Source organism: Gadus chalcogrammus, chromosome 12 (assembly GCF_026213295.1).
Source record: "Gadus chalcogrammus isolate NIFS_2021 chromosome 12, NIFS_Gcha_1.0, whole genome shotgun sequence".
NCBI classification, from domain to species: Eukaryota; Metazoa; Chordata; class Actinopteri; order Gadiformes; family Gadidae; genus Gadus; species Gadus chalcogrammus.
This window is the reverse complement of record NC_079423.1, coordinates 29556205-29580656: the sequence shown is the minus strand read 5'-3', so window position 1 is coordinate 29580656 and position 24452 is coordinate 29556205. Positions and strand designations below refer to the sequence as shown.

The 24452-nt window shown below is 47.2% G+C and overlaps 1 protein-coding gene across 6 annotated transcripts; it reads left to right on the top strand.

The window, feature by feature from the left end:
• Positions 1-154: 154 nt before the first annotated feature.
• Positions 155-24366, top strand: tjp3 (tight junction protein 3). Of its 6 annotated transcripts, none has more exons than XM_056604604.1 (30): positions 155-3148; positions 8900-8956; positions 9347-9471; positions 9618-9720; positions 10543-10831; positions 11615-11718; positions 12098-12287; positions 12400-12481; positions 12617-12717; positions 13384-13471; positions 13978-14163; positions 14363-14466; positions 14919-15003; positions 15795-15910; positions 16190-16289; positions 16796-16875; positions 16978-17047; positions 17453-17517; positions 17684-17747; positions 18555-18714; positions 18905-19013; positions 19378-19597; positions 20010-20206; positions 20290-20385; positions 20499-20578; positions 20880-21090; positions 21359-21459; positions 22133-22771; positions 23361-23410; positions 23503-24366. In XM_056604604.1, exons 2-30 carry the CDS (start codon positions 8909-8911, stop codon positions 23615-23617), a joined length of 3978 nt encoding a protein of 1325 aa, XP_056460579.1. In that variant the 5' UTR covers positions 155-3148; positions 8900-8908; the 3' UTR covers positions 23618-24366. The 6 variants fall into 6 exon arrangements, with proteins under 6 accessions (XP_056460579.1, XP_056460576.1, XP_056460581.1 ...); XM_056604601.1 differs by lacking the exon at positions 155-3148 and adding an exon at positions 3592-5409; XM_056604606.1 differs by lacking the exon at positions 155-3148 and adding an exon at positions 5939-6041.
• Positions 24367-24452: the final 86 nt, after the last annotated feature.

The window sequence follows — 24452 nt, the reverse complement described above, 5'->3', positions numbered from 1 at the left end:
ATAATAGGACGCGACGCCCTAGGCTGTGTTCTGATGTGGCGCAGGTAGGCAACGTGATGACTAGATTGGAATATAAATGTGTCAAAGAAATTATTACCTCCCCCCCCCCCCCCCCCCCCCCCCCCCCCCCCCCCCCCCCCCCCCCCCCCCCCCCCCCCCCCCCCTCTTCCACCACTGTCTTTCTATTAGCATATTTAGTGATGGGGCTCCTGGGGTGAGTTGATGTTTTGAAGTCTCAGGAACGTCTGGAGTGCTTTTACCGTTGTTTTTTTTTTGTAAACCTTTCGACCAATATTGATATAGTCAGTTGTTCTTCTCGGTGCGTATCTTTACGATCCTATATATTTGCGAAACCCGTTGGGATCTGGCCATCTTTCGTTCTGTTTTAGTTCCTTTTTTTTTTTTAGAGATGAATGCACTGTAGTTGATCCCGGCAATGACATGGCTGTGCAAACGCAACCAATCAAACAGCAATAAAAAAAAATATACAGATTCTACGTTTGTTAGGAAATAAGAAACAAAATCCTCAGTACTGTTTACGCTCGAGAACGGGCAATGCTTCTTGATCACCTGTGCGCGGTCTGGACTCAAACGTATTTCTCTGTTGTGCTCTCTAGTGTTGTGTTAAACCAGATGCATACAACCCTTTTTTTTTTATTATTGTAAAGAGCTGTGTCATGGGATGAAAGCAAATATGTTCCTAGATGTTTTGTCACCAATGTTAACGAGGAAAGTGAATAATATTTATATTTAAGGGATATTTTAGATTTTAGATATGTTATCCTGGTTAATAATGCATTAGTTATGGGAAGGTATGGTCAGGGAAGTGTAAAATACAAATGGCTACAAAACAAAACAAATACAGTCTATTCTATTCTGCCACCAAATAAAGTCGCAGTGCTCTGTGCAACGACACAGAGACTGGGTTTCAGTCGTTCTCTCCTCACACATTCTCTTAGCCTCAAGTGGAGGCATGGTCCCAGTGCGTAACAGATTCTGCCGGGACTATAGTTTGCAGAAAGATACCAAAGTATTCCACAGACAGTTACTGGCTTGAAGACATCTGATCTTTAATCAATCTCAGGAAAGAAAATCCCTCAAGTAGATTTATCAGCCAGATATCAGAGAGAAGTATATTTTCCCCTATTTACAGTGGTAGAAGTAACCATTACATCGGATTTCCATTTCTTTCTTTTTTTTTTTTGCTATTACACTCTGTTGAGAAATTCTCTTGCGGTATTATGTAATACCCTGATGTGATGCTTTAGTCATTTGTTTGTAAAATTGTTTGTGAAAATGTCTGGTTAAAAATGATTATGCCTTCCTAGGGCCACAAAATGGAATTTCTTTTGTTTTAAGGAAAACTATTTCCGCACTATTTCCCTCCTTTTTTATTAGTATTTCTTTGTTTAATTTTTTAACTCCTTGTTAAAGATTATTTGCATCTGGGGCTCCCCGGTGTTTATGCTGAATTTTTTTTACGTTTACTCCACCACAAAGTCTCAGACACAAGTTATCATCTTGATACGGCCCATTCTTTAAATACTTCTAGTGCTTCATTGTAACCCATCCATTGTAATATTCTCTTGAGTAAACAAAGGCTCTCCTCTCTGTTGCTTTAAGTTTGACGTCAGAGTCAGAGCTTTAAACGTCTTGGATGTGGAACGACACTGAGACAAAATACTACATTTTTAAGAACGTTGTTACTCTGTTAACTAGTGTAGTTTGGCGTTTCAGCCTATGTTTTTGTATAATTTTGCACTAAGAATGGCATAATCAAGTTACTGTTGTCCTGTTGGTTATGATGGAGATTTGCAAGCTTGTGTTCCTGACCTGAAGAATTGCTTCTTGTAAAGTGTAACCGACATACCTGTCGCCCCCTCTCCACCTTCTGCATATTATATAAATGTCTTCACATTCAAATAATTTATTGCTAACAAAAAAATGAAACAAAAACATGCTACTGATTGTATGTATTTTTAAACAAAGACTATTTTTTTTTGTAAAAAAAAACTGTTCAGCAACTGTGTTCAGCACTTTTATTCTGGGTTGTGTTTTTGTTTTTCTATATATTTATAATTTAGATCGAAATGTGTATATATTGTAAAAAATTGTGCCTTTCGACTAATTCTTTTAAAAGTTTTCTACTCATAAAAGGAAGGAATATATCATATTGCAATCGTATCTTTGTAAACAAATAAAAATTTAAAGATTGTGGAAATAGTTCCCCATCTTTATTGACATTCTACATTTTAACTTATTGTGGTTTGCCAGGGGATGATATGTTGCATTTGTCAGCCTATTCACTATTACTATTTAGTATCTATATTACTATTTACTCACCAACTTGAAGCAGATAGTCAAGTTTATTTGCATAGTCCCTAATCACAAATACAGCTTTAAAAGGGTAAGTAGGGCAAGTACAATCTCCAAAACCCAGTGGGAAGGAACCGCAGAGAAAAGGTATCACTCCTCAAGGAAAACTAGCTGTTCCAGGCAGGCATTCAATGAAGAAGAGAAAATAACAGGTAAAAAATACAAATTAATGGTTTAATTAAGGCGAATATACAGGGTTCATGAAGTTATGAAGTAATGAAAAACTATCATCTGAACAGCGTGAAATGAACCTGAAAAAAACAATCGTAGATCAGTTCATGTGGGGCTGGTTCGAACTCCTACAACTGTCATCAAAAACTTGGAGGCTGGCGAAAGGAACCACTAGAGGGTAGTGTCGTGTAAGTAACCACTGCCTCCTGTCCAACAGCTAAAGTACAATCCATCGTTAGCACTGCAGCATATATCTGCAGCACACTGTACCTAAAGAACAAATCATATTTCGTTCTTGAAGGATTTTTTAACTCATTATACAATTACAGTGAAAAAACAGCAAAACGGATATTCCTTATAAGGTCAGCGCGTATCGTGGACTGTCATTGGCGCGTGGTTCATTATACAGTTTGCGCTGCCTACGTGATGACGTAATGAAACTCACCTGGACTCGTCACCACTAAAAGCCACGCCCCTGGTCCACAGGTAGAATGAATCACTTTAAACTCTTTATTTGTCAGTCTGCGTAATGTGTTTTCGAGAAGAGTGAACAGGCTACTTGATCGTTTGGACAGTCTTGGATATTGCAAAAAAAATACAGGTATGGTAAATGCTGCTTAGAAATCGAAATTAGAAAGTGACAGATTCGAGCAGGAAATGGAAATATTATATTGAAGTATTTGTCAAACAGTTTTGTTTTAAAGGGGTTTAGCCAATAGTTATCCAAGTAAAGCAATCATGTTACATCCTACATTTGGCACGATCTTATATTCCATAATCTTTGTTTTGGCTTTAGATTCGTCGCCACATTTGCCATATGACATAACAACGTGTACTGTGTGCGATAATGTTTATCTTTGCACGAGCACGCGCGCGCCCAAGTAGGGGGGTCTCCAATGAAGAGCCCCGCTGCCTTGGTCTCACCTTTCTGGTTCTGCCGCACATGCAAGTTTCTGCTTGCCTCAAAGAAAGTTTCACAACAGTTTCGACTCTGCATTCCAAAATACCTTCCTATATCGGTCCAAGGTATTTGGCTATGAAGATAATCGTGGGCTACTGTACTTTCTGTACTGTACCTTTTTATAAGGCATCGCGATGGAATTATTGATCACTGCAATATTGATATAACCTTGTGTTGTGTTACTGTGTTGTTGCTCTGTGTTACATGCATACCGCAGGGTAGAAGTGGGTATGGGTGAGAGTTGTGTTGCTCTGAACCAGCGAGTGAGGTTGACAGTTGCCATCTTCCACTTGTTAGTGGAAGCGAGAAGAGGTCTAGTTTATCCACTTCTGTGGCTATTGGGTTAGGAATTACTACGATACTTTAGGCTCGCTTCCAATCACTTAAGTGGCATACTCCTGTCATCCATCGTCTTTGTATGATGCCTATCAGAAATAGAAAGACGCATGTCACACAATGTGTTATTATTTTTCATCATAAGGCTCTTTCAGTCTTCGTCATATGTCGACCTGTAAGATACTTCAGCAATAACCAAATCCAAGACGGCTTGGGTGGGTAAAACATCACTGTTTTGCATATTTGACCACAGTGAGTTTCTTCCTTTAGAGATGCTAATGTTTGCTTCATAGTTGGACTAGCATGCGCACAGTTCTTGTCTGAGTGACAAGCAAGGGGTTATTTGTTTGCCTACTGAAGAGAGGCACACCTTGGCTTCCTCTGTGTCCCGCTACTGGCTAGTGTCTACTTGGATTACCTCGTTTTTCCTCAGTACACCCTTCCTCTTACTTTCAATTGTTTGAGCAGCTTATTATTTCCCCCAATGTATTAATGATTCAGTGAGGGAAGCCAAGTAGTCTAAAGACCTTCTGTTGGACACGACTGGGTCAAGCAACGTCCAGTCAGGTCCTTTTTTATATATTAACCCTCTCACATGTCATACTCTGAACCGAGGCAGTATAAACAACATCATCTGCATAATAGTATCAGTGTATTTTGCACAGGGCCAAAATTAACTTTTTGTCTGTTCACTTGCCGGACGAGATAGATCTACTGGCCAAGCAAATTGTTTTATTATGTAACCCTGAATTTGTTTTACTGCCAAATGCCAAATAGTCAAATTAATCGGCCATTGGCTGCCAGGTGTTTTCTTTTTGGACCCTAAATACACAAGCACCTCCCAGACCTGTACCGGCCAGTGTAAAGGACCAAACTATATATTTGGTGTCCAGGCCACATAAATTACAACAGAGTTGACCGCTGACACTTTAGAAAGCGAGAAGTTTGCCCTCCAAACGACATGCACCCAAAACCCTGCTTGGCCCCAGAGCAATTCCAAGGGCCACAGCATTGTGCATTACTTTATAGGGAACCCTGAAACTTTACTCGGTAAGCAGACCCTACCCCCTGTCAATTATTAACGGTCCACTGTTCTCATTCCCCCTACGTAACCATGACACCAGAAGGCACAAACCTCCAGCCAGCAGCCTGGGACATACCAGTAGCTGTCCTAACGACAGGCGGACACACACACAGGACTGGCAGTGTGTGGCCGTGGACGTTTTTTTCACATTGCAACAGAGTAATTTGTGCGTAATGGCCGGATTTTGGAATGTGACGCTTCTCCTCCGGTGGGGAGCAGGGACATAGGCGGTCCTCCAGTTACTCTGTATATGCATGGGTTTGGTGGACAGTCGGACTTTGGTGATTGCCTTTTTTCAGAAGGGCTGGTGTTCTGACCTCTTTGGTCCGTCGCTGCTGGTTGCTTGTACGTTGGCGGTCCGTAGCAGAGGTCAGCAGGCAGGGTTTGGGTCGCGAGTATGAATCTCGCTCAGCGGAGGAAACTGATGAAGCACTTTGGCTCCTTGCCACCGGAGCCTGCACCACCTCTCATGGCCGTACCTGTAAGTGTGTAGCTCACCAGCACCCTCACCGTGGATAATAGTGATTCGGGTGGAATGCTGGATTGTTTTCAACCTTCCTCTCCTCAGCAGCTGCATTTAGATGATGGACAAAGATTGTAGTATTCTGTATTTTTTACCACAATTGGCAATTTTTCACCGTTTAGAAAATGGCATTTTTTTGGTACGCAATGGCATGTTGGTGGAGGATCCTTAAAGTAGATTTGCATGAGACTAACAAATCCATAGCCATCTTTTTTATTCATCTTTATTTTATTTTTAAAGTTTGACATTTTGTGTTTTATAACAATAACATGCATTGACTCGCTGTATACCTGGCTCGTTATGACGTTTGACACTTAAGGTGTGCCAGGTCCCTGACTCGGGTTAATGGTTATTTATTCCCATCCTACAACACAACGCAGCATAGTGCCACCTTTAATCTGCGGTGATAAAGGCCAGCGGAGCCACAGCCTGGGGAGGTGGGAATAGCAGGAGGCGGGGGAGGAGCCCGTCAGGTAGGGCTAGATGTTTTCATTCCCCTTGTATACTGAAAGGGAAACACTGCAGTGCATCAGGTATTCATTACCTCTGGATTATCGGGTTACAGCTGGACAGGGGCCAAGTCACACGAGGTACCACACCGGGGTCTGGCTCCGGCAGGAAGTGTTTGCCGAACAGTCAAGGATCTGGGATTTTTCCCTTTTTCTCTTTTTTCCTCTTGGTGGAAGCTTCTGGTGTTGTGGTGTGTCACCCTAGGCCACATAGAGCACTGCTTGTTTGAAGAGTGCCAAGCTCTGCAGGTGTGCAGTGGCATACAAAGCCCAGTTTTGGGGGAGGGGGAAATGGAAGTGAGATTCAAAGAACAAGGGGTAAGTGGTCTCCAATGCAAAGCTCTGTTGGCTCAGGATCAACCTCCCAATGGCATCCAGCAAAGTGCTCTTGATCGGTGTTACTTCATCAGTCTATAGCTCATCGTCCCTGGGTCATAATCCTTTGGCTCTTGGGCTCAGTGTGTTGGTGAGCTGGCTTTACAGAGGACCTCAGAGACTCCCACAGGGCCCTAGGCGTCCAGGCGGCTACGCCCTGTGTCCGCCATGTTTGCCTCCAGCCTGACCCCAGTCACCGTCGGGGAGTTCCCAGGATTGGGTAGCCTATCAATAGGATTCTGAACTTAGCTATGGAGGGAGGGCAGCTTGTTGGCTGATGCTGTTGACATCTTTTTGATGTGGGCTTTGTTGGGCCATTATTTGTGACTGGTAGGATTCAGGAGGACATGGAAATGGTGTGTGCACATGATTCAAATAGTGTGGTGAGTTTTTAAGGCAGCCGGTCAGTTTCGACGAAAGGCCCTGGACTCGAATCAACAGCATCAGTAAATGCATGGCTGATATCCACCTGGACATCTGTAGTTCAATAGAAACCTCATGTAATGATACAACTAATCATTTTAATCCCTCCTTTCCATTGCCAGTGTTCAGGCTGATCTATTGACCTGCTGTTGAAGTTCTCCTGTTCAGCATTTACAAAGTGAACTTTTTAAACCTTGTCCCCTTTTGGCTGTTTGTTTGTGTTTGTGTTGACGGTGTTTTGAATCGTTGCCGTTCTAATCAGTGTATTTAGCCTCTCTTCGTTCCGCTAAGCGAGACCCTTTTCGCTATCATGTGACCGGTTTCACCGAGATAAGCTGGTGGGGGGGGCAGCAGACCTTGGAATGGCAGGGAGCTCGAACGCTTATCAACACCCTTATCGACGCGTATACGTTACACATTCGCGTTGCCGGGGCCTTTGTCGACTATGGCATATCTGCCGATGTTCGAGAGGGATTACCTTTGACTAAGTACCGTGCTCGGTGAAGGAGAAACTTCCTAGACTGCGTTTGTCTACTTCCTAGTACAGTATGGCGGTTAGTTGTTTGTCTCTCCTGGCTCCACCTTCTCTTCCCTGATTTCTCCGGGGAGTGATGAAACCCTCTGGCTCCGCCCACCCAATCTCTCCCAGCACTGTGCAATTTGACAACCATTCTGTTCCATTGTGTAGGTGTTGTCCGACTCCTTCCTAACCTAGACGGGGTAGCGACCACATTTTGTAAGCCCAGTGTGCACCTCACCCAACCACAACAAAGTTAAACTGCAATTAGGGTAATCATTGATGCATACAGGTGCATGGACCTTCGCTTAATGTATACCGAAACTCCGCAGCAGACTCCCAACAGTACCTGTGGTTGTTACCCGATGGTCTTTTATGTGTATTTTCGTGTTAATCATCAACCCCCTGGTCAAACAAACGACCTACTGTTCACAGGTCATCGCATGCCACTCCCATAGTCCCCGGTTGTAAAAATGTTTGCGGTGTTTGGTTCAGTGGCTGCAGAATGTGAGTGTCCGCCTCCTGACTTGTGTCGCCCACTCCTCTCCCCATGTTTTCCCTCACTCCCAGCATAGGCCGCGGTCTGTCTTGACATGTGGCCAACAATACCTCACTGTTCTCTCGAATAGCTCGCCCAGTGCTGGTTTCGGTCTCTCTACGGCGCTTATACGTATCGCCCTACGTCACCGGCGAGGGCCACTTGTGGCGTGATGGGACCAGCTTCACGGGCGAGGGTTCGAAATGAGGTGGTATGTGGGGGATGTCAGACATGATTGGTATGTTGTACAGCGACTGGAACAATAGTGCGCTGGCGGCAATGTCTCCCGGCGGGTCATGCTAAGCGTGGTTAGCCAGCTGCTAGAATGCTGAACGATCAACGGCTGTGTTCTCAGGGATACTTGAGCGGTCTCTGTTCACGAGTGACAATAGCACGTCAACTGGCAGAGGAATACAATCTACAAAGGCCTCCTGACGCAATGGCACCCGGGGCCAATATTTGACTACAAAATGCAGTCTAGAGGCCAGACGGGCCGGGAGGGCAGGCGAGGGGAGGGAGGGTGAAGGGGGGCGGGGTGGGGGGGAGTTGTTCCCCCTACTCTATACATTGTACTCGCGTAGCCTGGGTTTACTGAACCTACTCACAGTGTCGTATATCGTCAACACCACAGGGACTCAGGGGCGTGTGTGTGTGGCGGTGTTGTGTTGTGTGTTGTGTTGTGGTGTGTGCTTCTGTTTGTTGTGGTGGTTTGTGTTAGTGTCTGTGGTGTGTGTGTGTGCTGGTGTTGTAGTGGTGTTGTGTGTTGTTTTTGTGTAGGTGTGTGGTGGTGTGTTGTGTGTGTGCCGCCACACACATACAAGATTAATCCCCTCCCCAATTACCTGTTTTGACAGGACTAAGACAGGGTTGTCAGGCATATGTAATCATGCTTCATAATCACACACAGAAAGATCCTGACACACTCGCTCACACATACATCTTCAGGTTACCCCAAACCAACTGTCCATAATATAGTGCAAAGGTTATTTTTAATGGTTGTCTTTTGTTTTGGTTATTCTTTACTCTGCTTTTCTGTTGTGTTCCGAATTTCCGATTTTATTTTTATTTCATTCTGTTTCCCTTCAGAAACCAGGCATGGAAGAGTTGATGATATGGGAGCAGCACACCATCACACTGAACAAAGTAAGCAAAGTCTCTTTCTCTCATCTACATGTACAGCTACACGTCTGAGTAGTGTATCCGAACACACACACACACAGACACACAGACACACAGACACACAGACACAGAGAGAGAGAGAGAGAGGAGGAGGAATTCAGCTGGGTCACACCCTGCTGCCCAGCTCTGGTTCGATGGACGCCCTTGAATGCTAATGGAATGTGCTTTCTCTCTTTCGCTCTGTCTCTCTCGCTCTACCCCTCTTTTTACCTTTAACATGCTTTCTCAACCCCTTTTTTTTTTTACTTTTACCTTTTCAAAAAATTCATCTGCAATTACTCCTCTCCAAATGTCTTCCTTTTTTCTTCTCCTTCTTTTCTTCATCTTTGTCTTTTTCGATTCTTTCGACGCCAGGACCCCAAGATGGGGTTTGGCTTCGCCATCTCCGGCGGCCGGGACAAGCCCAGCCCAGAGTCCGGGGACACGGCCATCGTGGTGTCTGACGTGCTGCCCAACGGACCGGCCATGGGCAGGCTGTTGTGAGTAACTCCATCTCTTTCCAAACCAGTTGCACGGCTGTATGCTCTTTATATTATTCATGAAATCATCAAAAACGAAAGTATAGAGACAGACAAAAGGCACAGAGCATCACATTGGTAACATTAACATGCCTCTGTCCACGCAGCACCAAAGACAACATCGTCATGGTCAACGGGGTTTCCATGGAAAATGTCTTCTCCAACTTCACTATCCAGAACCTCAGGTCATGTGGACAGACGGCCAACGTGGTGAGTACGATGGTTAGATGTCATCCTTTCTCTTTCTCTTTCTTTTCTCTTTCTCTTTCTCTTTCTCTCTATGAACCTCTCTTACTCTAACTCTATTATACCCTCACTTTCTTTCTTTCTTTCTTTCTTTCTTTCTTTCTCTCTTACCCTCTCGCTCTCACCCCTCTCCCTCTCTCTTACCCTCTCGCTCCACCCCCTCTCCCTCTCTCTTATCCTCCCTCTCTCTTAACCTTTCTCTCTCTTACGCTCTCTCTCTCCCCCCTCTCTCTCTCTTACCCTCTCTCTCTCCCCCCTCTCCTCTCCCCCCTCTCCCTCTCTCTTACCCTCTCCTCTCCCCCTCTCTCCCCCCTCTCCCCCCTCTCTCCCCCTCTCCCTGCTCTCTCCCCCCTCTCCCTCTCTCTTATCCTCCCTCTCTCTTACCCTCTCTCTCCCCCCTCTCTCTCTTCACCCCCTCTCCCTCTCTCTTACCCTCTCTCTCTCTCCCCCCTCTCCCTCTCTTTATCCTCCCTCTCTTACCCTCTCTCTCTCTCCCCCTCTCTCTCTCCACCCCCTCTCCCTCTCTCTTACCCTCTCTCTCTCCCCCCTCCCCCTCTCTCCCCCCCTCTCTCTCTCCACCCCCTCTCCCTCTCTCTTACCCTCTCTCTCTCCCCCCTCTCCCTCTCTCTTACCCTCTCTCTCTCCCCCTCTCCCTCTCTCTTACCCTCTCTCTCTCCCCCCTCTCCCTCTCTCTTACCCTCTCTCCACCCCCTCTCCCTCTCTCTTACCCTCTCGCTCTCCCCCCTCTCCCCCTCTCTTACCCATTCTCTCTCTCCCTCCCCCCAGACGGTGAGGCGTCCCCGTAAGATCCAGCTGCCTGCGAGCACGCGGCCGACGCGCGCCGTCTCCCACTCCAACCTGCTGGACAGCGACACCCTGACGCGTCGGCCCCGCCGCTACTCGGACGGCAGCGACAAGGGGCGCAGCCGGCAGCGCGCCCGCAGCAACACGCCCGACCGCAACGGCCACAGCAACACGCTGCCGCTCATGAACACCAGCTACAAGCGGCTGCCCAACAACGACGTGGCGGAGAAGCCCATCAAGGCCACGCTGCTGAAGAAGAAGCTCAACGACGGTACGCCGCGGAGAGCTAAAGGGCTAACAAGCTAAAGGGCTAGCGAGCTAATAACAATAATAAATTCGATTAATGTAGCGCTTTTTCTAGGACTCGAAGTCTCTTTACACTTAGGGGCGGTGGTGGTTAAACACACTACAGACATGCATCACTGATGTACAGTAGAGAAAAGATGGGTCTTGAGGCGGGATTGGAAAACTGGGAGGGACTCTTGAGTCTCTGTCTTGGGGGAGGGATCTCCAGAGCCTGGAAGCTGCCCTGGAGAAGGCTCCACGAGCTAACACTCTCACGCTTTGTGTCTGGCGGCTCGAGAGAACGCAGGGTAGCGTCGTGGGCGAGGGTGTTCGACCACCGGCCGAATGGTACCAGGTTCGATTCCCAGTCGAGGTACACGGCCAAGCTATTGGTGGCCTAGAGAGCCAAAGAGGCGTGGCCCCGCCTCTACCTGCTCCCTATTGGTCGATATCTGAATTCAGGGAGTCGCCTTGGATGAGAAGGCGACATGTCTCTTGAATTAGGTTGACCTTCAAACTTGTCAAAAGGGAACTATACAAACAAAGGCATGAAATCGAGGGTGAGGAAACGTGACTCTACGGAAGTCTACAAAACAATAACTCAAAACATGCATTAGACCTTGACTAAATATGGCTCTTAGAGGATGGTTAAAAAAGTCAATGTTTGACCGCCAGCGTTGGAATAGCTTTGAGCGTACCTTTTTTATTTTTGTCCTAAGAACCCGTTCACATTGATTTGATTTGTGCGTGGCGTGTTCCTGTCTATTAGAGTACGGATTGAAGCTGGGAAGCCAGATCTTCATCAAGCACATGACCGACACGGGCTTGGCTGCCAAGGAGGGCACCTTGCAGGAAGGAGATCTCATCCTCAAGGTACGACCCCCCCGGGGAAGCGTCGGCCCAATATGGCCGACGCTTCACATGACCAAGCGCATCATGAAACACCTGCATCAGCCCTGACTGTAAACACGCTGTATTTAAGCATCAACTGCCTGTAGTATTGCTATCATTAGTTCTCCATATCAGAAAATATTAATCGTAACTATAAAATAGAATTGTATACAATTGATATCAACCTTGTTTATATAATTTCTAGTTAATTCAAACGCATAAACTTTGCTGCCTATATCTTCCCATGAACATGCTCTTAATTTTAATTAATTTTATTGACCAAAGTATCCGAAGAAGAAGTTACCCTTCATCAACGGCATTGTCCGCATTAAGACGAATGTCTTGGTTGTCTCTTCTCCAGATCAACGGCATGACCACGGAGAACCTGTCCCTGCTGGAGACCAAGCACCTGGTGGAGAAGAGCCGGGGCCGGCTCACCATGACGGTGCTCAGAGACAGCCGCAAGTTCCTGGTCAGCATCCCCGAGGTGGTGGACAGCGCCCCCAACAGCGAGGAGGACCGTCGCCACGACAGCAGCTCCGAGCTGGAGGGTGGGTCGCCGCGGTGATGAACGATGGGAGTCTGGGGTCAGTGACTCTATTGCCCTATCTTAGAGGAGAGAGAGTGCTTATGGTTTTTTTTTCTACATTATTTGTTTTCCAGACATTTCGGACCTTGACATGGACATGCCTTCTCCGAAAGAAAGAGTTTCCCGGCATCCAACGAGAGAAAGAACAGCACGAAGGTACGCACGCACAGGAACACGCACGCACGCACAAAGCCCTTTTTCTCCTCCACACATTCTCTTTTTGAACGTTATGAAAAATAGCAAAAAGGTCTTATTATTTGATTTCTAACTGCTGTTCTTCTCCGATGGTAGAACACGAACCCAAGTCCCGCCTCCAGCCAAGTCCCGAGACTCCTCCCCCGTACGCTCCACCCTCACCAGGCCTGCAGCCCGGCCCCCCTCCTCTCGCAGAGGTCAGTCCTGCAGCCCCCCCCACCAACACCACCCGCTATCACCACAACAACACCACCCACCTACCACAACACCTCCCACCATCACCAAAACACCACCCACCACCACCATTGTAACATTCACATAATGAAGTGGATGGAGGTATTTGAACGCTCGGTGCCTGCAGTATCAGAGGGTGGCGTTAGCAGGTCACTCCCGCGGCCCGGGCGTGTTAACACTGGGACTGTTGGCAGGAGAAAGTGTTTGTCTACCAGAGCTTCAGCTCCGCAGCGCTGTGAGAAATCACTGCAGCGTTCCCTGAGGTTCCTTCGCCTTCTGTGGCAGCAGAACCTGTTTGCCTTCCTGGAATTGCCGGGAGGGAGGGGGAGAGAGAGTGGGAGAGGGAGAAAGGGAGAGAGGAAGGGAGAGAGAGAGAGGGAGAGAGAGAGAGAGCGCTGGAGAGATCCTAACAAAGACAGGCCGGCAGATGTTGTTTCACACAGATTCACAATGGGACGTTGATTTGCAATAACGTGGGTATGTGTCTCTCTTGTGTCTCGTGTGTGTGTGTGTGTGTGTGTGTGTGTGTGTGTGTGTGTGTGTGTGTGTGTGTGTGGTGTGTGTGTGGTGTGTGTGTGTGTGTGTGTGTGTGTGTGTGTGTGTGTGTGTGTGTGTGTGTGTTTCTCCAGCCCTGAGTGAGTCTGAGTCGGACCACAGTCCCTCCCCTCCACCTCCCACCCGGAGAGGAGACACCATCGATACAAGGGATAAATACAAGTGAGCACAATCCTCCTCATTCCAGGATTCTTCTTCGTTAAGAATACACACATATAGTTTAGGCCTCTTACATTTCACGTAGTTTGTTAAACATTAACCCACTCCAAACGATTTTGTGTGTTTTGTTGATGGATGACTAATGCTTTGTCATTATTCTAACTAAATGGTTACTTGTTCTGCTACTGCAAGCACGCCCATTGTTTCGACATCTTGTCTCTCTCTGAGTACAAGTTTCATGAAAACTGTTATCGGACCTCAGCACTGGCCATGTGCAAACAAACCAAACCTCACTACATGATGTAGAGAACGGTCCTGATCATGATTCTCTCTCTCTTTCTTTCTTTCTTTCTTTCTTTCTTTCTTTCTTTCTTTCTTTCTTTCTTTCTTTCTTCTTTCTTTCTTTCTTTCTTTCTTTCTTTCTTTCTTTCTTTCTTCTTTCTTTCTTTCTTTCTTTCTTTCTTTCTTCTTTCTTTCTTTCTCTCTTCCCCCCCCCCCCCCATCCCCAGGAGTCTCTCCGGTCTGTCCATGCTGCCCGACCCTCGCTCCTCCCCCATGGCCCAGAAGTGGGCCCCCCCCCGCACCACCTCGGCCGCCTCCAAGCCCCGCAAGCCCGTCTCCGAGTCGGACTCGGACCGGAGCGTTTCCCCTCCCCGCCTGCGGCAGGAGAGCCCCCGGCCCAACTCCAGATACAAGTAGGGAGACCCCTCCGTTCAGCCCCCCCCCGTTCAGCCCCCCCCCGTTGACCCCCCCCCCCCCCCCCCCCTCCGTTCAGTTAAAATGTGATCTGAAACTGAATCGAGATTGGTAGCTCTGAGGCTGGACCAGAGGAGAATGGTCTGAGGCTGGACCATACTTTATCTGACCCCCCCCCCCCCACCCCCCCTCTTCCAGGGTTCTTCCGGACTTGCCCCTCCCCGTGATGAGGGCGTCCCCCATCAATGTTCGCCAGGAGCCCCTACGGCGAGTCAGCTCCCCGGTCAGAGCACCACCCCCAGGTACGCACGCACGCACGCACGCACGCACGCGAAGATATTGCACGGTACTTGAGTGAAAACGAGGGACATATGTTCTGTATTTAGTTGACAAGGTATTCATTCATGTGTTCAAGGCTGATCGCTTATCTCAGAATAAATATTTGGATTCTGCTACGAAAGAACACCGAGACCCGAGTGGCTCTATGAGTACACTGACTGAATTAGTTTGGGGTTTGTTTTTTTTGGGGTTTGTACCAAACGATCAAAGCTACCACTAACTCATGTCACAGCTGTCAAACGGCAACCCTCTCCTGATGCACTCCTCTCAATCACAGCTTCCTCAATCTTGAGACACATTTTATGGAACTAACCTGTCACACATGACCAGTATACCAGATCAGGGCAGGGCAGGATGTGATTCATCCACCTGATGTAACCCTCTACCTCTCTTTCTCCCTCCCCCTCCACCACAGACTCTGAGTCCGAGTCAGACGAAAGCACTAACTACCCGGCGAGGCAGGGCACACACTACAACCAGGACTCGCGGGATAAATACAGGTACAGATGATTGTCTGTCCCGCCCCCATCTTCTAGCCCCGCCTCCATTCTGCTATCCCCTCCCCCAAGCCTTCAACAGGACCAGGGGAGAATTATGCACTCTGACCGCTCAGATTTACATGGGCTTATAGCTTGGATTTTTTTGCTTTTTGTGATATCCGCTTAAATTACTCACTGTTGTGAGATTGTTAATTTGTTAATATAAACATTGATTTTTGCTGAAATTGCTTGTTTTTAAAATTTAAAAGCCACCTAATCTTATTTTTTTGTTAGTTTTGATATTTTTTTGTGTTTGACTGTGTACCACGTGATATGGTGTGTGTATCTCTGTTGACTTTGTGAGCTGATTTTCAATGACCAATAAAAATAAATGTGAATTACCTTGAACCTCTTCCTCTACTGTATGTGGCCATGTGTTGATGAGAAACGGGACATTCACCATATCCCCTATTTTATACGGAAACGCTTTTAAAATTTCAATTGAACATCAGTTTGATAGATGTGTTTCAAAACCAAAACAAAACACTATCCGGAATCAAACAAGACCGCGATTGATCTCAGTAAAAACCGATAACGAATCAATTGGTATTGAACTCAATGACATTCTGTTGAGTGTTAAAGATGTAAGTCGTCAACGGGATCGCAGCCCCGCCAAACGCTGAGGTGAATATGTAATACTTCATCATACTCATACTCGTCTCATCAATAATCATACCAGCCACCGCCCTTTCCAAACGTCACTCAGGCCTTGTCATCTTCCCTCACTCCCACCTCCCTGTCGTTTCTTCCAGAGTCCTCCCCGAGCTAGCCACCGCGGTGGCCCCGAAGGTGGCCCCCAAGCTGGCCCCCAAGCCCCGCTCCTGGTCCCCGCCCAGCGCCGGCGCCTTCCCCACCTCGCTACAAAAACGTGTGTGTGTGTGTGTGTGTGTGTGTGTGTGTTGTGTGTGTGTGGTGTGTGTGTGTGTCGCTGTGTGGGTGTGTTGTGTGTGTGTGTGTGTGTGTGTGTGTGTGTGTGTGTGTGTGTGTGTGTGCGCGCTTTTTATTTGATGCAGATATTAGCATTTCAAGCTAGTTCTTGGTTGATCGTAATGGCTGCCTTCTTTTGATGAATGTACTCCAATCTGAAACATTTTTGGGGGTTATTAACATCTCTGTCATGCGATGGCGTGTCGTTTTTCCTCTCCAGCCGCGTCAGACTCTGAGTCGGACGTGAGCTACAGCTCGGTTCCCCAGAGGAGGGGGTCCTCCGAAAGTGGGGGGTCACACATGCTCCAGGAGCGCTACAGGTGAGCTCTCCCAGCGGGCTGCCTTCTGCCCACCTCGTTCCTCAAAGCTCTAACCCTACACCCTGGCCCGACGTCTCCTGTTCCTCGTCATACCAAAGCCAATGAAACCATACATCCGTCGTACACAGTGTTTAATAGAAACCTGAGGTCAGAGCGACCATTTTGAGATGCTGTGTTTGTTATCTTGATCTGAGGTACGTTTTTTCACGATTGATCCAAAACTCAACATTTTGGCTGCTTGATATTTCAATGGAAATGGAAAATGAAAAACTCGTTTGATCCCGTGCTCGGTTATGCAACCGTCTGAGTGCACGGATGTGTAGGGCGGTGACACACCATGCTACCACACTACTCGTTGCTCCGGCTGAAACACTCAAAGAAGCGTCTCCACTCATACATCCATGACCTCGAACTGCATCACATGACATGTCTCAACGTAGATGCAAGTTTGGTTGTTTTATATCCCCCCCCCCCCCCCCCCCCCCCATCTTCTCTCTCTCCTTCAGGGTGTTACCGGAGACACAGGCGGCCCCGCTGAGACACACGGCCTCTAAAACCTCAGCAGCAAGCAGACCCACTCAGGACGGTCGGTACCCCCCCCCTTCCTCTCTAACACGCGTGCTCGTCTCTCCAGGGTGATATCAGCCCCCTTAACCCGCGCAGCTCTGCTCCTTCTCCTCTTGTACAGATTCCTCCGGGTCCGACCAACTCCGCCACCTCCGGAGGTCTGGCAGTTCGGAGCCAGGGAGCCATCACGGGTAACGTCGCGCCGAACGTCGCCAACGCACTCGACGAGACACCCGTCGTCCGTCGTTACCCGTTTCCCCTCATGTTGAATATCGAGGATTAAAACCGTCGTTTTGGGAGGAGTGGCGTTAGCTCACAGTACACGCAATGTGTATTCAAATTTTGTTAGCATTATCATTTAAAACTTAATTCCCTCGTAGTCTTAGTTTTGTATCAATAGTTCTTATAGTGTTTATAAAACTAAAACTCAAGAAATGTCTTATTTTCCAACACTCAATCGAATGTTTAAAAGGGCGATTTCAATTTACTTCCACGTAAACATCAAACTGTCAAAATTCAGCGTTGATCTATGTTATGCTGTACTAACCCTAATTTTTATGCTCAGTTCATATTAATCGATCCTGTCTTCTCCGCAGACCCCGTCCGTCTAAAAGCGGCACTTCTAAGTCTGGGGTTTCAGGAAAGAACAAGCCTGTCTCCTGTAGGTATCCATTATGGCTCTACTGCCCTACTGCTCTGTCTGTCTGTCTGTCTGTCTGTCTGTCTGTCTGTCTGTCTGTCTGTCCTGTCTGTCTGTCTGTCTGTCTGTCTGTCTGTCTGTCTGGCCTCATTGTGGCAGTGCATTAACAGCTTCCTTCTCCTTTCAGCCAAGCCAGTGGAAGAACCCCTCTACTCCTTGCCCCCAGATTCCTATCCGACACCCAACGTAGGGTGGGTGTCCGATATTTGAATTATTAAAGCAATACTCTCAATCAATTGTCATGATTTGGTGATGTGTGTGTAATTGATGTTCAATATGTAGGTCGATGTATGCGTCTATATATAGGGGCGGGATATTCTCGTGGTCAGGGTGTACGACTGCAAGCTGTAAGGTACTGGGTTTGATCCCTGATGACTTCATTATCGTTAACGAAAACTAACAAAATAATGAAAACATTATTTTTTTTATTTTTTTTAACAAAAAAGATTATTAATGAATTATTATAAAAAAATATATATTGCTAACTGAAACTGTATTGTGTGACAAGAAAACTAACTGAAATTGACAAAAATTAACTACATTATAAACAAATTTATTTTGTCCATTTGTCTTTTGTGGATAGTTGTTCATCTGTCCTGAGTGAATAAATTCTTTAAAAATGGCACGATGTTTTGTTGAATTTTTATCACACAATACCTTTTCTGATCCTTTTTTGATCTAGAATCTAGAAAAATACATATTACAAAAACAGACAAAGACCTGCCCTGAAATTGATAAAGTCTAAACCAGAACCAAGCACTTTCAAAACACTTGAACCAAACTGAATCCAATTTACAAATGACCTAGCGAATGAAAAAGCTAATTAAAAAAGCCAAACGATAACAACCTTGCTGATGACCACATCCTGCCTGCCGGCATCCTTTAGCAAAATGCCCTGACCCCTTCCTGCTCCTTAACGACCAGTATCTGAGAGCACATATATGGTCTTAATGTTCTCCATTGGTTCCTTTGTTTACGTTGTGCCTCCTACCTCCTAGGTATAGCTCCGACCTGCACACAGTGTCCTTCATCAAAGACGGCAGCATCGGTCTGAGGCTGGTGGGAGGCAACGACGTCGGCATCTTTGTGGGCGGAGTCCAGCCGAGTAGCCCCGCCCAGGAACAGGGGATGCGGGAGGGGAGGGACCAGATCATGCAGGTAAAGACCTCAAACCCTGAAACCAATTCGACCAATCAGAATGGCTGCATGACTGCATTTAAAAATTTGAAGTCTGAATTTTAAAATGTATGTATTTTATCTTTGATCTTATATCTTGCAATGTACTCTATAAAGTCAACGATATGTTATTTCTGCAGGTGAATAAAGTAAGTTATGTTTTTTTCTGCAGGTGAATAAGGTGGACTTCAACCACTTCACCAGGGAGGAAGCCGCCAACTACCTGCTCCACATCAAACACGGGGAGCCGGTGGAGATCTGCACGCAGAACAAGATGCACCGTAAGGACCACATGATGCTCAACCACCATTTACTGCAATAAACAAGTTGGACTTCTTCCAAGTACAATGTAGCTATGATCCACTGATATGATGTGTTTGTGTGGGCCCATGCCCCCTCATGTAGCTATGATCCACTGATATGATGTGTTTGTGTGGGCCCATGCCCCCTCATGTAGCTATGATCCACTGATATGATGTGTTTGTGTGGGCCCATGCCTCCTCATGATCTACAGATATGATGTGTTTATGAGGGCCGATGCCTCCTCATGTAGCTACGATCCACTGATATGATACGGTAGATGTGTTTGTGTGGGCCCATGCCCCCCCCCCACGGTGTGACTAACTGCGGGCCTCGTCTTTGCAGTCTACAAGAAGATCCTCAAGTCCAGCCTGGGCGACAACTTCTACGTGCGGACCCATTTTGACCACGAGGCGGACACCCCCGTGGGGCTGTCCTTCACCCGGGGGGAGGTGTTCAGGGTGGTGGACACCATGCACCGCGGCAAGCTGGGCAACTGGCTGGCCATCCGCATGGGGAACGACCTGCATGAGCTGGACAAAGGAACCATCCCCCACCAGGCCAAGTGAGAGCCCAGAAACTGCTTCACAATTCAGCCGATCTCTGATGATTTTAATAAGATAATCTGTATAAAATATATAGTAATTACATATAGTTAATAAATGGTGTAGCATCTTATCCCAGCTAGCTTCGTTATATAGGGGGAAGGGGTTAGCCTAACAAGTGTTATTGGTTGGCCCTTGGTTCCATGAACATCCTTACTGTACCGACAGCGATATATTGTTTCTTTTCTTCTGATCGATGTACTTATTGTAAATCACTTTGGATAAAAGTGTCTGCTAAATGCCCTAAATGTCAATGTAATATATACATATATATATATGCCTGAAATACTGCAAAGACATAGACCCCATGAATAATGTGCAGAAATGCCAGCGGCAGCATTGAGTAAGGCCTGCTGATGTCCCTCCCCCCAGGGCCGAGACGCTGGCCGTCATGGAGCAGGCCCAGCGGGCCAGCGGGGAACGGCAGGCCTCTGGGCCCAGGGCCGAGTTCTGGAAGCTGAGGGGACTCCGAGGGGCCAAAAAGAACGTCCGCAGAAATCGGGACGACCTTCTGCAACTCACCATCCAGGGCAAATTCCCTGCTTATGAGAAAGTGCTTCTCAGAGAAGGTTTGTGTTTAGTTTCCTTGTTCAGAAACACCCTCTGTTGACCTTTTGGATTCATTTTGAATGTTGACGTCTCATGTCTCCAGCTAATTTCAAGCGACCAATCGTCATCCTGGGTCCTCTCAATGATATCGCCATGGAAAAGCTGGCTAAAGAAATGCCTGATGAATACGAAGTGGCAGGTTGGTGGACTTATTGTATTCATACCGTTAAGGTCAACGGTTAACGGTTAACGGTTTTATTTTTTTGTTCCTACACTCTCCTGTAACGCGTTTCCTCTTTTGTGGTCCATCAGAGATGGTTCCCCGTAGCGGTGGTGGTGACAGTGCCTCAACGGTCATTAAACTGGACACCGTCAGGGCGATCGCTGAGAAGGTGAGTCGTTGGACGTGGAAGTAGGACTGTATTGATTTCGATGTTCATCAACATTACATTTACATTGAGACGCTTTTATCCATAGAGACTTACAACAAGTTCATTTGTCAGGAGAAAGAGAAACAATATATTGCTGTCGGTACAGTAAGGCTGTGCATAGAACCAAATGCCAAGCACTAGCAATTGTTTATTGTTTTTATTATTAATTAAAAGGATCTAATTAAAGGATCTAAACAGAATCACATGAATATGAGCTTCTATCTCTGTGAAGAACAAGTTGTGTTGATCCGGTCTGCTGCAGGACAAGCACCCCCTGCTGGACATCACGCCCACTGCAGTGGAGAGGCTGAACTATATCCAGTACCACCCCATGGTGCTCTTCCTGGACCCTCACAGCCGCAAGGACATCAAGGCAATGAGGCTGAAGTACAGCCCCAACTCCAACAAGAGTTCCAGACGCCTGTACACCCAGTCCCTTAAGATTAGGAAGCACTGTAGCCATCTGTTCTCAGGTACCGCTTCTGTTTCAGCCATAATCGTCTGCTGAGTCCAGGTTCTGCTTAGATCTCTCTTTCTTTCTATAGTTTAAAGTTTAAAGTAGTAGCAAGTTCTTCTATGTCTATTTATTATTGTCTCATAAGAATTGTCCGTGTACAGAATTATATTGTTGAAACACATTGCCGTCTTTCCTTAGTTTTCCCCTTTCATTCTCTCCGGTTCTCTGTGTGCCTCGTTGCCGTTGAGATGAGTCTGAGTGTGTTCTCCCTGACTGTGTTCCAGCACGCGTTGACCTGCAGCCGAGCTCCAACGTTTGGTATGATATCCTTAAAGACAAGATCCGTCACCAGCAGGCTAAACCAGTCTGGGTGTCTGAGGTTACGGTGAGCCGCGCTCCTCCCCTCCCATATCTCTCTCTCGATTTCATTCCTGTGTGGCATCTAAAGAAATAACGCGTTTCAAAAACAAAGGAATTGGTTCCCCACGGTGGTGGTGGAGATACTGCCTCTGCGGTCATTAGACTGGACACTGTCTAGACTCTGCTTAACCTCCTCCCTTTCCGATAAAAGTGTCTGCTAAACGTAAAAGTCAATGTGAGGAAAGATGTACAGTGTTTGTGTGCTCAATGGGGCTTCAGCAAAACTAACAATTGAAAAAGTGTACAGCAGTGTGTACCTGCTGAAACAAGAACTCCCTTGCAAAGTTCAACAATACATTTGTGTCTTGAGTGTGAAAATGGTCCCTGGGATGAACACGATGAATATACACCACGTCATGACCATTCCTACGTGTGTAATCATTGCTGCGTGGGTGAGCTTAACTCAGGAGGGGGAGAGGGTTTACTTGTAACCTGAACTTTGTTAGTTCGATCCCCGGCTCCTCCTAGCTGAGTGTGGAGGTGTCCCTGAGCGAGACGCCTCACCGTATCTGCTCTACACGAGCTGGCTGTCGCCGTGCATGGCTGTTAACTGTGTGTGAATGTGTGCATGAACCGTTGTACGTCCCTTGGGGTAAAAGCGTCTGCTGACCGCCCTGCATGTCGCCGTGTTCCTCCAGCTGGAGAGTGGCGCGGAGCAGGACCTGGACACGCTGGACCAGAGCCACTCGGACTACCTGAGCGCCGCCAGCGACCTGGAGGACACCGACGGCGAGCCCTTCACCGACGGCGAGATCTACACGGACAACGAGGACCTGGACGAGGCCTTCCCCGGCCAGGGGGCCGCCGCCGCCGCCGCCGCCAAGATCCAGCGCGGCCGCGGCACCACCAGCGCCCTGGCGCGCTCCTCGGAACCCGCCCACGAGTCCCTCTCGGACCTGGAGCCCGTCCCCGAAGCCGAGACCTACTCGCTCAGGGAGGTGCCGCCGCTGATGCACGTGCACGTGCCGGAGCCCCGGCACGTGCACCATGAGGAGGACGAGGAGGAGGAGGACGACCGTAGCTCCCCGCGGCGCGCCGAGAGCACCAGCCCGCAGGACAACCACTCCCACCGCAGCTGGTCCGGCTCGGACGCCAGCGACGCGGAGCCGGCGGGCCGCGGGACGCCGGCGGTGTCGGAGGGACCCCCGGACTTTGTGGCCCCCGATCCCACGGGGCGGGGCGCCGGGCCGATGGAGGACGAGGGGAGGGAGAGCGACCCGGAGAGGGAGAGCCCCCCGCCTGCCTCGCTGTCACTCATCGAGGAGAAGCTGCAGCAGGTACGTCACGTTGGGGATGCGGGATCAATGCCAACGCTCGTCCTAGAGACACCTAGAGAGTCTGTACCCCCCCCCACCACACCCTCTTACACACTTATTGTATGTTGTAGTTTCTGGCACTTAATGTACGCACTTATTGTGTGTTGTACGTTCTGGCACTTAATGTACGCACTTATCGTATGTTGTACGTCCCAGCACTTAATGTACGCACTTATTGTGTGTTGGACGTCCTGGCACTTAATGTACACACTTATTGTGTGTTGGACGTCCTGGCACTTAATCTACACACTTATTGTCTGTTGTGCGTCCTGGCACATGACAATACACAAACAGAACTTAGCATTGTGGAGCATCTTATCCTAGCTGTCTTGGTCGTATACAGTGAATCGGTTAACCTAACAATTGTTAGTGCTTGGCACCTGATTCTTTGAACATCCTTACTGTACCGACAGCGATATTTTTTTTATCTTTCTTCTGCCAAATGCACTTATTGTAAGACACTTTGGATAAAAGCGTCTGCTAAAGGCCCTCAATGTAATTGTAAAGCACAATGTTGTTGTAGCCCTGTGTTAATAATGGTGTCTCTCAGGCTCGCCAGGCTGAGCCACAGGAGAAGAAGTCTTCGCCCGCCTTCATCGTGTAAGTATCAGCTCGCTGTGCCTCCGAGAGATGGATTCTCCCAGAGAGGTGTACGGTGGTAACCCTGTCCCCCTTCTCCTCCGCTCCGATAGGCTGGCTCATCACCAGGCGCTCCAATATCGGCGCACGCAGATCCGAGGCAGCGACAGCTCGAATGAAGAGGAGGAGGCCGATGACGTCGAGTGGGGGCCTGCGACCGAACTCTAAGTTCTGGAACTCCACGGAACATTGGGTTTTTCGAACCCAACTTTATTGACAGGTTCCACGTTGCAGAGTCCATTGCGCAATTCCTACAGTTGATTCTCACCGTGGTCAACTGGCACATATGGGAGGAGGAGCGTTTTCATCTAACTGTAAAGCCAATGACGACACTCCCTTTGAGAGATCAATTTATTCAGTTTAGAAGATGGTGGGCGGCCATGTTCATGGTGCATATCCAGGGTATGATTAATTGGACGATGGTGTATTGATTGCCCTTTTTTTTTCATATCCAAAGAAATATTTTATTTGATCAATGTAATTATGAAAATGTCCTTTGTTCAGTTTTTGTATTCATGCCATAAATGCAAACAATGGGTATTGTTTTAGATTGTTTTAATAAATTCTAGTTTTATTAAAACTATTGAGATTGTTCATTACAGCTGTATTTTAGGATTTGTATTAAATACTTGCATAATATTGTAGTCGATTTCTTATAGCAAAACGGGCCATATCCATGTTCAATTTTTATGTTTTAGCAATTTTTGTTAGCATCGTATGCTATTCATGGGAAGGTGTGCCAAATGTTTGGTAATCTGCCGCCACTTTGGGTCAGAGTAAATAATCTGCATTCCATTTTATTGTCGTAGTCGCATTTTACCAATTAATTATCATACCAGGTGTACCCACTCTAGCAATATATAATAATTCAATATACATTTTTATAAAATATTCCAACACTAACCATTTTTGTCTCTAAATCATTATTATTTTAATATTAATATGCTGATGAATGATCACTCGTAAACTACTCAACCCAGATCGGGGACGGGGTTAAAAAAAA